This window comes from Oncorhynchus mykiss, chromosome 11 (genome assembly GCF_013265735.2).
Source record: "Oncorhynchus mykiss isolate Arlee chromosome 11, USDA_OmykA_1.1, whole genome shotgun sequence".
NCBI classification, from domain to species: domain Eukaryota; kingdom Metazoa; phylum Chordata; class Actinopteri; order Salmoniformes; family Salmonidae; genus Oncorhynchus; species Oncorhynchus mykiss.
This window is the reverse complement of record NC_048575.1, coordinates 81497360-81509813: the sequence shown is the minus strand read 5'-3', so window position 1 is coordinate 81509813 and position 12454 is coordinate 81497360. Positions and strand designations below refer to the sequence as shown.

At 43.6% G+C, this 12454-nt stretch overlaps 1 protein-coding gene across 1 annotated transcript in view; it reads left to right on the top strand.

Moving 5' to 3' along the window:
• The window catches only part of ndufs4 (NADH:ubiquinone oxidoreductase subunit S4), a 45789-nt gene extending 33762 nt beyond the window's left edge, over window positions 1-12027 (top strand). The window contains exons 3-5 of the mRNA XM_021622252.2: window positions 11026-11198; window positions 11454-11527; window positions 11823-12027. Coding sequence (XP_021477927.1) covers window positions 11026-11198; window positions 11454-11527; window positions 11823-11926 — 351 coding nt within the window. The 3' untranslated portion in view covers window positions 11927-12027. The remainder of the gene's footprint in view (window positions 1-11025; window positions 11199-11453; window positions 11528-11822) is intronic.
• Window positions 12028-12454: the final 427 nt, after the last annotated feature.

The following is a 12454-nucleotide window of genomic DNA, read 5'->3' as shown; positions in this document are numbered from 1 at the left end:
TTGTCACCATGTGCAGTTGCATACCATAGTCTGGCTTTTTTATGGCGGTTTTGGAGCAGTGGCTTCTTCCTTGCTGAGCGTCCTTTTCAAGTTATGTCGATATAGGACTCGTTTTACTGTGGATATAGATTATTTTGTACCTATTTCCTCCAGCATCTTCACAAGGTCCTTTGCTGCAGTTCTGGGATTGATTTGCACTTTTCGCACCAAAGTACGTTCATCTCTAGGAGACAGAACGCGTCTTCTTCCTTAGCGGTATGGAGGCTGCGTAGTCCCATGGTGTTTATACTCGCATACTATTGTTTGTACAGATGAACGTGATACCTTCAGGCGTTTGTAAATTGCTCCCAAGGATGAACTGACTTTTTTTCTGAGGTCTTGGCTGATATCTTTTGATTTTCCCATGATGTCAAGCAAAGAGGCACTGAGTTTGAAGGCAGGCCTTGAAATACATCCACAGGTACACCTCCAATTGACTCAAATTATGTCTATTAGCCTATCAGAAGGAATTTTCCAAGCGATTTAAAGGCACAGTCAACTTAGTGTATGTAAACTTCTGACCCACTGGCGCTCGTCGGATGGACCAGGAGCACTACTCATTCCGCTCTCATCCTCTTGGGCCACAACAAGACCATAGAACAACCGCTGTCAGTGTCCTGGAGTGTAATCTTTTTGGCTACAAACCATTTTCTCCAAACTGAAGTTCCTCCCTGTTTCCTTCTGTTTGGTAAAATAATAGAACAAGTTTTCCGTAATGAATACACCCCCCCTGGTCCAACCACAGTTGTAATTGATGTCTCCACTCAACTTTTTAAATATGAACACCATGTGGACCAGGGCTCTTTCCTTTCTCCACTTTGACCACAAAGAGACCACAGAACAACCACCCAGTGTCCCTGTCCAACCACAGCCTAAGGTTGTGTCCAAAATGGCACCCTATTCCCCTTTATCCCTGGTCAAAAGTAGTGCACTATAAAGAGTGTAGTGTACCATTTTAGGAGTCGCCCTGTAATTGATCCGTCTTCACTCAACTATATGTACAGTTTTTTTCAAAGATTTGTGTGTTTGTGTATGTATATATGTGTGTGTGTGTGTGTGTGTGTGTGTGTGTGTGTGTGTGTTTGTCCTTAGTTGTACCAGTTGTTCATTGTGTCCACATTAGAATGGTCCAACCTGATCTCACCTGCCTTCGATCCTTGAGGACATGTACTCTGTTGTTAGAGCGGTTACTTGAATATCTTGTCAATATCATTGATAGTCTTTGGCTTTGGCCCTGTGCGGGCGGGCCAGTTGGCCCTGTGCGGGCGGGCGGGCCAGTTGGCCCTGTGCGGGCGGGCGGGCCAGTTAGCATAGCTCTGCTGCTGGCTTTTGTGTGGAGTTCGTGCCAAAAGACCGCCTTTTATACAAATCAACTGGCAGATGACAGACAATGATGAAAATGTCATTCTTTTGAAGTTGTAATGGCCATCAAAATGTGTGAAATCCATGTATTGAAAGGGGAAAGCCCTCCAGTCCTGGGTGGCTGTGGCTGGGAGGTTGGTCTGGGTTTTGTAGCCGACTTCCCCATCGCTTGTTCGCTAATTCCCAGAAGAATTGGACCAGGTTCTCTATAGGGCTCTGAATGGGCTTCAGTTGAACCAGGAATATGCATATATTATATAGCCAAAGGTTGGGCTTTCCTTCCTTTTTTTTCCTCCTGCACCACCAGGGACCAGGCTAGTGGTGCTCAAGGTCTTTGTGTTCCACTTAGGTCAAGGTTTATTGACTAGGCTAAGTTATCTATTTGAATTTGGATTTATTTGATTCATTTTTGAGCTAAGCAACATGCAACTGCTATTTGCAGATTTTTGCTAAGTTTGTTCACCTCTGGGGTATTATGTTCCATTTTCAAATGAACATAAATAAACATTATCTGAAAACTGATTGAAACAGGGAGGGAGGTACTATTTCTTGTTGAAATAAGAAATGGTTGTTTTCGTAACTTGAGCCATGCTGGGAGCCATTGGCTGTGTTCCTGATAGGATCATAATTCTAACATAACATTTGTTGCCAAGCATTTCAGAGTTTTGAGGAATCAAAGTCTCAACAAGAGTTCAAGTCTGTTTTTAATAGTGACATATTTGGGCTTCATGCTGTTCAGGTCTGAAATATATGACGGATGCCAGTTATTTTTTAAAAATCTTTTATTTTGTTGCACAAAGTGATTCATTTTTCACAAGTAGTTTAACTTTAAAACACACTTTACTGAAATAGTTATTTCCAGTCTGCAGCCAAGACTAAAGTGTTTATTCGGCTTGCTCACCTAGCCTAATCTCCCAATGGAAAATATAGGAAGGACTCATCCAGTCACACAGTTTAACTCTTGTCTCCCGGAGGGAGTATCCTAGTCCGCAGGTCCTCAAAACGTTTTGCTTTGTGACCCACTAATTGAGGTGTCTGACGTCGCGAACAACCATAAGAGTTGAGTGGTGGGGGGGGGGGGGGGAACTCTGCCGACCAAAGAATACGAAAAAATATATAATTTTAATGAATACCCATTACTTCAAAACATCAACCTTTATTAAATGTCATGAATAGTCAAAATCATGTTTGTTTTTTTTCAGGAAATGTGATGATATTTGGATTAAACCAGATCAAAGAATGAAAAATGACTGTTACTTCGTCATTGATGAAGTTTGGTCATAAAGTTACTGGTCCCCCTCCCCCATGTAAAAAAAAATTGCAAACTATTTTATGACATTTGTTTCATTAGTCCATTGTTGAGAGGGGGGGCAAAAGAGAGATGGGGGGGCAAAAGAGAGATGGGGGGCCATCTCTCTTTTGCCCCCCCCATCTCTCTTTTGCCCCCCCCATCTCTCTTTTGCCCCCCATCTCTCTTTTGCCCCCCCATCTCTCTTTTGCCCCCCCATCTCTCTTTTGCCCCCCATCTCTCTTTTGCCCCCCTCTCTCTTTTGCCCCCCATCTCTCTTTTGCCCCCCCATCTCTCTTTTGCCCCCCCATCTCTCTTTTGCCCCCCCATCTCTCTTTTGCCCCCCCATCTCTCTTTTGCCCCCCATCTCTCTTTTGCCCCCCATCTCTCTTTTGCCCCCCCATCTCTCTTTTGCCCCCCATCTCTCTTTTGCCCCCCCCATCTCTCTTTTGCCCCCCCATCTCTCTTTTGCCCCCCCTCTCTCTTTTGCCCCCCCATCTCTCTTTTGCCCCCCATCTCTCTTTTGCCCCCCATCTCTCTTTTGCCCCCCATCTCTCTTTTGCCCCCCCTCTCTCTTTTGCCCCCCCTCTCTCTTTTGCCCCCCATCTCTCTTTTGCCCCCCCTCTCTTTTGCCCCCCCATCTCTCTTTTGCCCCCCCCATCTCTCTTTTGCCCCCCCCCATCTCTCTTTTGCCCCCCCCATCTCTCTTTTGCCCCCCCATCTCTCTTTTGCCCCCCCCCCCCCATCCCTCCCTCCCATCTCTCATTACTTAAACACGTTCATGTTTATCGGTAAGGAACTGCAGTGACCCATTCAATCTCCACCAATAGCTAGGTTTCAGTAGCTAGGTTTCAGTAGCTAGGTTTCAGTAGCTAGGTTTCCATCCAATTGGCAACAGATTTTCATGCAGATATATTCTAACATCGGCATATAAACAATATGTGCATTTTCCCACCAGAGACGTGTTTCCATCAAATTGACTTGTTCATAAAAAGCTGTGTTTTTATGTAAATCACATAAAAATACCTTTTGCGGTTAAATTCCCATGTACCAAATAAAACATTTTAAAGTTAATTGGGTTTCCATTGCATTTTCAACTCTACCGATGGTTTTGTCACAGAAATGTTTGTTATACACAGAGTGTAGAAAACATTAAATACACCTTTTCTTTCCATGACACTGACCAGGTGAATCCAGGTGAAAACTATGATCCTTATTGATGTCACTTGTTAAATCCACTTCAATCAGTGTAGATGAAGGGGAGGAGACCGGTTGAAGAAGGTATTTTTAAGCTTTGAGACATGGATTGTGTGTGATTGCCATTCAGAGGGTGAATAGGCAAGACAGCAGATTTAAGTCCCTTTGAACAGGGTATGGTAGTAGGTGCCACGCGCACCAGTTTGTGTCAAGAACTGCAACGCTGCTGGGTTGTTCACACTCAACAGTTTCCTGTGTGTATCAAGAATGCTCCACCACCCAAAGGACATCCAGCCAACTAGACACAACTGTGGGAAAGCATTGGAGTCCACATGGGCCAGCATCCCTGTGGAACGCTTTCAACACCTTGTAGAGTCAACATGGGCCAGCATCCCTGTGGAACGCTTTCAACACCTTGTAGAGTCAACATGGGCCAGCATCCCTGTGGAACGCTTTCAACACCTTGTAGAGTCCACATGGGCCAGCATCCCTGTGGAACGCTTTCAACACCTTGTAGAGTCCACATGGGCCAGCATCCCTGTGGAACGCTTTCAACACCTTGTAGAGTCAACATGGGCCAGCATCCCTGTGGAACGCTTTCAACACCTTGTAGAGTCAACATGGGCCAGCATCCCTGTGGAACGCTTTCAACACCTTGTAGAGTCCACATGGGCCAGCATCCCTGTGGAACGCTTTCAACACCTTGTAGAGTCCACATGGGCCAGCATCCCTGTGGAACGCTTTCAACACCTTGTAGAGTCAACATGGGCCAGCATCCCTGTGGAACGCTTTCAACACCTTGTAGAGTCAACATGGGCCAGCATCCCTGTGGAACGCTTTCAACACCTTGTAGAGTCCACATGGGCCAGCATCCCTGTGGAACGCTTTCAACACCTTGTAGAGTCCACATGGGCCAGCATCCCTGTGGAACGCTTTCAACACCTTGTAGAGTCCATGTCCCCGACGAATTGATTCTGTTCTGAGGGTGAAGCTCAATATTAGGAAGGTGTTCTTAATGTTTTGTTCTGTTGTATTGGCACTTGCGCTCTGGCCAACCGTTTTCAGATGCAATGCGAGTATAGCCTACTTAATGATGAGATTATCATAGACAGGACAGCAACATTGTATTTGTCAAATGACATTGATCATGTCACCCGAATAAAAACAGTCAATATTTATTGGAAAAGGAGAATCGAGCTCATCCACATTGCACTTCCACCACCCTGAAGTTCGTAACTTATTTAATCTGTAGCCTCATAAACTGCATGGTTTCATGAGTCGTGGAGGGAGGACCGCAGAACATTTTCATGTGACTCCGAAGTTAACTTCGATATAATGGTTATTATAATCAATATTTATTATTGCTATATATATATATATATATATATATATATATACATTTTTTTTTACAGAAACCAAACGATCCCACCTTGTCGAGAGTATTTTTGTTTTGTCGACATTTGGAAAGTTGACTTGAGAAGTTTTCTGTTTCCATCAGGCCTCCTCATTACATTATTTTTTTTTTTTTATACGTTTTTTACTCCCATAAAAAAAGGTTGGCTGGTTATGGGTCCACTTGACAGAATATGTTCAAAGGAACTCCCCAGGCAGGATCCTGACGGCCGGCAGTTAGCAGCCAAGGGGCCAGCTCTTTAAATCACCGTCTGGGAAAGGGGGAGAAAAACACACAAGGGGAAATTAAGCTGCTAAATTAGTTGAATATTGTTATAAAATGTGCATGTCATGGACTCTGTAATATGGAAACAAATAGGAATACATCTCTTGATTTAAAAAAATATATTTTTTACATCCACATTCGTTTTCAGTTGTCACAAACTAGTCGGTCATAAAGTCAAGTGTTGGTCAAAGTTTTTGAAAACGGCATTAAGGTAACATTTTTGAAATGTTTATAACCACTAAAATAAGTGATAGTCAGTCATCCATTTACATTATTTACGATGTAGGCCTACATTTTAATTATCCCAACCACACAGATCTTGTATATCCAAATAATTCTAGGCCTTATTAATTAGGCACCAAAAAGCAACTTGAAACCAGGAGGGAAACCAGGAGGGACTACGTTCGGTTTTTCTCTTGCTAAACATTTTTGATACGGTTTTCACTAATGAATACAACCCTAATGCGTAGGGGTGTAACAGATCACCAAATCCAATCTTCGGTACGTATTGTGGTTTTTAGGGCCACTGTTAGGTTTCGGTACACCGGGAAAATGACTCGTCATTCGCAGTGTTCTTGGCCATCGTCTGTTGTGACGTCATTCGCAGTGTTCTTGGCCATCGTCTGTTGTGACGTCATTCGCAGTGTTCTTGGCCATCGTCTGTTGTGACGTCATTCGCAGTGTTCTTGGCCATCGTCTGTTGTGACGTCATTCGCAGTGTTCTTGGCCATCGTCTGTTGTGACGTCATTCGCAGTGTTCTTGGCCATCGTCTGTTGTGACGTCATTCGCAGTGTTCTTGGCCATCGTCTGTTGTGACGTCGTTCACAGTGTTCTTGGCCATCGTCTGTTGTGACGTCGTTCACAGTGTTCTTGGCCGTCGTCTGTTGTGACGTCATTCTCAGTGTTCTTGGCCATCGTCTGTTGTGACGTCATTCGCAGTGTTCTTGGCCATCGTCTGTTGTGACGTCATTCGCAGTGTTCTTGGCCATCGTCTGTTGTGACGTCATTCGCAGTGTTCTTGGCCATCGTCTGTTGTGACGTCATTCGCAGTGTTCTTGGCCATCGTCTGTTGTGACGTCATTCGCAGTGTTCTTGGCCATCGTCTGTTGTGACGTCATTCGCAGTGTTCTTGGCCATCGTCTGGTGTGACGTCATTCACAGTGTTCTTGGCCATCGTCTGGTGTGACGTCATTCACAGTGTTCTTGGCCATCGTCTGGTGTGACGTCATTCGCAGTGTTCTTGGCCATCGTCTGTTGTGACGTCATTCGCAGTGTTCTTGGCCATCGTCTGTTGTGACGTCATTCGCAGTGTTCTTGGCCATCGTCTGTTGTGACGTCATTCACAGTGTTCTTGGCCATCGTCTGGTGTGACAGGATTGTTATGTTGGGCCTCTCCAGTTTCCACTCTGCTACGTCTCTGACCATGTGGGAGATGGGAATTTACCAGTTAACAAGTGCAGTTGTGAATGATGCAAACCTTTTTAATGTCTTAAATCAAAACCTATCTTGGCTGCATTTGTGAAAGTCGGGGGGGGGCTTGTCCCTTGTGCCCTTTCCCTTGTGCCCTTTCCCTTGTGCCCTTTCCCTTGTCCCCTGTCCCCTGTGCCCTGTCCCCTGTGCCCTGTCCCCTGTGCCCTGTCCCCTGTGCCCTTGTGCCCTTTCCCCTGTGCCCTGTCCCCTGTGCCCTGTCCCCTGTGCCCTGTCCCCTGTGCCCTGTGCTTTGCCTCAAGCTGCACACCCCTCAGACTATTCTCAATGTCATCTAGTCTTTACTAATATGTACAGATTGAAAGAGTTGGAGAGGGTTTATCTGATGTACCCTCGTTAGGTTATCTTGCTCTGGCTAACATTATTTGTTGATCTTGTTGATGTGCATAACAGAGAGAGAGACCACCTTTTTCATGGTGTTTTGATCAGTAGGACTGTAAACGTTCCCAAATGTAACAGGACTCCCTTGGTGTTTTACATATTTACAGAAATCCATTTAGGTGAATGTGTTCTAATGATCTAAAGTCACGCTGTTGCTACTTCCTTTCAATGTGAATGATGGCAGGACCTACTTCCTGTAAACACACAGTCCAGTTCATAGTGAATGATGGCAGGCCCTACTTCCTGTAAACACACAGTCCAGTTCAAAGTGAATGATGGCAGGCCCTACTGCCTGTAAACACACAGTCCAGTTCAAAGTGAATGATGGCAGGCCCTACTGCCTGTAAACACACAGTCCAGTTCAAAGTGAATGATGGCAGGCCCTACTGCCTGTAAACACACAGTCCAGTTCAAAGTGAATGGTGACAGGCCCTACTTCCTGTAAACACACAGTCCAGTTCACAGTGAATGATGACAGGTCCTACCTCCTGTAAACACACAGTCCAGTTCAAAGTGAATGATGACAGGTCCTACTTCCTGTAAACACACAGTCCAGTTCATAGTGACTGTAAACACACAGTCCAGTTCAAAGTGAATGATGACAGGCCCTACTTCCTGTAAACACACAGTCCAGTTCACAGTGAATGATGACAGGTCCTACTTCCTGTAAACACACAGTCCAGTTCAAAGTGAATGGTGACAGGCCCTACTTCCTGTAAACACACAGTCCAGTTCAAAGTGAATGATGACAGGTCCTACTTCCTGTAAACACACAGTCCAGTTCATAGTGACTGTAAACACACAGTCCAGTTCAAAGTGAATGATGACAGGCCCTACTTCCTGTAAACACACAGTCCAGTTCAAAGTGAATGATGACAGGTCCTACTTCCTGTAAACACAGTCCAGTTCACAGTGAATGATGACAGGTCCTACTTCCTGTAAACACACAGTCCAGTTCATAGTGACTGTAAACACACAGTCCAGTTCAAAGTGAATGATGACAGGCCCTACTTCCTGTAAACACACAGTCCAGTTCACAGTGAATGATGACAGGCCCTACTTCCTGTAAACACACAGTCCAGTTCAAAGTGAATGATGACAGGTCCTACTTCCTGTAAACACAGTCCAGTTCACAGTGAATGATGACAGGCCCTACTTCCTGTAAACACACAGTCCAGTTCAAAGTGAATGATGACAGGTCCTACTTCCTGTAAACACAGTCCAGTTCACAGTGAATGATGACAGGTCCTACTTCCTGTAAACACACAGTCCAGTTCATAGTGTATGATGGAAGGGTATAGCCTATTAAATAGATCACCTTAACTATTTGTACAGGTTGTCTGGGGCCTGTGTAGGGAAAGGACTTATTTGCATATAGGCCTAATTGTGGTGCTTATTGGCTGTACTGGTAGGGAAAGGACTTATTTGCATATAGGCCTAATTGTGGTGCTTATTGGCTGTACTGGTAGGGAAAGGACTTATTTGCATATAGGCCTAATTGTGGTGCTTATTGGCTGTACTGGTAGGGAAAGGACTTATTTGCATATAGGCCTAATTGTGGTGCTTATTGGCTGTACTGGTAGGGAAAGGACTTATTTGCATATAGGCCTAATTGTGGTGCTTATTGGCTGTACTGGTAGGGAAAGAACTTATTTGCATATAGGCCTAATTGTGGTGCTTATTGGCTGTACTGGTAGGGAAAGGACTTATTTGCATATAGGCCTAATTGTGGTGCTTATTGGCTGTACTGGTAGGGAAAGGACTTATTTGCATATAGGCCTAATTGTGGTGCTTATTGGCTGTACTGGTAGGGAAAGGACTTATTTGCATATAGGCCTAATTGTGGTGCTTATTGGCTGTACTGGTAGGGAAAGGACTTATTTGCATATAGGCCTAATTGTGGTGCTTATTGGCTGTACTGGTAGGGAAAGGACTTATTTGCATATAGGCCTAATTGTGGTGCTTATTGGCTGTACTGGTAGGGAAAGGACTTATTTGCATATAGGCCTAATTGTGGTGCTTATTGGCTGTACTGGTAGGGAAAGGACTTATTTGCATATAGGCCTAATTGTGGTGCTTATTGGCTGTACTGGTAGGGAAAGGACTTATTTGCATATAGGCCTAATTGTGGTGCTTATTGGCTGTACTGGTAGGGAAAGGACTTATTTGCATATAGGCCTAATTGTGGTGCTTATTGGCTGTACTGGTAGGGAAAGGACTTATTTGCATATAGGCCTAATTGTGGTGCTTATTGGCTGTACTGGTAGGGAAAGGACTTATTTGCATATAGGCCTAATTGTGGTGCTTATTGGCTGTACTGGTCTGCAGTGTCTTCATTGTCCAAACACATGGCCCCTTCTCCACTCTGTTGCTATAAACGTTTCACATCCCTCACTTAACGTTATTCCCAGAAATTGAATGAAAATTTCATGAAAATGTGAAAATTACCATCTCTAAGTGCTCCCTTGTCTAAACTACTTTGTTGTTGCTGAAATGGGCGCAGTAGGGACGTTTTGTAACGTTGCTCAAGGGCTTTTTCATGAGTTGCTGAAACCCACCTAGAATGGAAGAAATATCTGCGGCTATAAACCAATGACTGTTAAAAATGTAAACGTGGCCTACCTATCGATCTCTTGTAATTTCTTTGTCCCGGTCAGAATCAGCTGCCAAAGGGCTGCTTGAATGCAGGCCAGAGATGATGTTGTGTTGTTAATTTCTTTGTCTCGGTCAGAATCGGTGTAAATGTTGAGCGTGGCGACCATCATGTTTTATCCACAACTCTCTGTCCGTTGCCGTTGGGAAGGCTAAATGTTCCCAATTCTGGTTTATCCAACCCCACCACTCTCCATCGTATAGAACTAGTTCCCAGCTGCACCTGATAAAAGGACATTTTGAAATGCAACAATTTTTAACATTTTGAATTTTGACTACAACGTACGCATAGGCTCCTGTTTTAACGGGAATAGCACAAACTGTTTTAACGGGAATAGCACAAACTGTTTTAACGGGAATAGCACAAACTGTTTTAACGGGAATAGCACAAACTGTTTTAACGGGAATAGCACAAACTGTTTTAACGGGAATAGCACAAACTTTTAACGGGAATAGCACAAACTGTTTTAACGGGAATAGCACAAACTGTTTTAACGGGAATAGCACAAACTGTTTTAACGGGAATAGCACAAACTGTTTTAACGGGAATAGCACAAACTGTTTTAACGGGAATAGCACAAACTGTTTTAACGGGAATAGCACAAACTGTTTTAACGGGAATAGCACAAACTGTTTTAACGGGAATAGCACAAACTGTTTTAACGGGAATAGCACAAACTGTTTTAACGGGAATAGCACAAACTGTTTTAACGGGAATAGCACAAACTGTTTTAACGGGAATAGCACAAACTGTTTTAACGGGAATAGCACAAACTGTTTTAACGGGAATAGCACAAACTGTTTTAACGGGAATAGCACAAACTGTTTTATCAGCTCAGATTTACTTGAGGCATTTTTGAGGTATTCATTAGGTTTCCATGAATATGATTTACCGTTACACCCCTTACTAACGCGTGTGTTTGTGGTTCTCACCCTCAGGACATCTCCACTCTGACCGGGATTCCCGACGAACACATAAAGACCCGCAAGGTGCACATCTTTGTGCCGGCCCGCACGGCCATGCAGTCAGGAGCCCACGGAACCAAGAAGTGGAAGATTGACTTCGACACCAGGGAACGCTGGGAAAACCCTCTGATGGGATGGGCCTCCACGTAAGACAATACAGACATATATTAAATACCTGTTTCCAGTCAGAACCCTAACCCAAAAAACATCACTGGGTGGTGATATGTGATTTTATTTTTTTATTTTTTTTTACATTATTATTATTATTATTATTATTATTTATTTATTTATTTATTTATTTAAAAAAAAAATAAAAATTGAAAATCTGACTGAAATGTTGTTACGTTCAAGCTAGTTTTTAATGATTATGTTATCACATGGCTTTCTATTTGTTCTCTCAGGGGTGACCCCATGTCCAACGTGAACCTTACGTTCACCTCCAAGGATGACGCTGTCGCGTTCGCAGAGAAAAACGGTAAACATCATCACACACTGTTAAATCCCAAAGGTCCCTCTTTCCGACGTCCGCTAGTCGTTGGTTGAGGGTGACGCTGATAACACTTAACTCAAGGACACGTGTTCTGTTTATCATAGCAGGATAGAGATTAGTGCGGTTCTGTCTATACACAGCTTTCTGACGACACGTGTTTATGCCTCCCACTTTAAAAAATAAAACAAGTTGTGAATGGGAGTTGATCCAAGACGAATACACAAGCTGTTCTTGGCCCCCGTGGCTTCATTTCATTCATCTGAGCTGTTTATTATCTCAGGTTGGAGCTACGACATCACAGAGAAGATGGAGAAGAAGCCCAGAGCGAAGTCGTACGGAGCCAACTTCTCCTGGGACAAAAGGACTAGGAGGTCTGCTAAGTAAACTGGACTGTCCTGACCCCGGTCTGAAGACACACACCTGTTGTTGCTTGTACCATAATACTCTACTTGATTAAATAATACATGGATATTTATGTGTTCAAAGGAATTTTCTGTCCTGTTTTAGTATTGCAAGTATTACGTTTGTTTGTGTACTTTTTATGTTTGTTGCTTCGTCCCTTTTTTTATGCTGTAGTTTAAGACAACAACAACAACAAAGCTAAAATCCTGAAATTGCTTGCAGTCCAGAGAGAGCTATTTGTTAGGAATTAATGAGCTCCAAGTTTAACTTCCCATTTTGACTAATTACAGTTGGACTAAATTCTATTGTAGTGGGATTGTGTTGTAACCGTCAACATTTCAACAACAACAGCCAAATGAATGAATGTTTACACACGAGTCCCATCTTGGATTTTAAACCATCGCCATCACACTCCATTTCAAATAAGACATTGTCTCCCAGGTTCAGGCAATACCTATTATCTGTTGGGCCGTCCCTCTAACAGACCACTAATACACTATTTAAATCAAG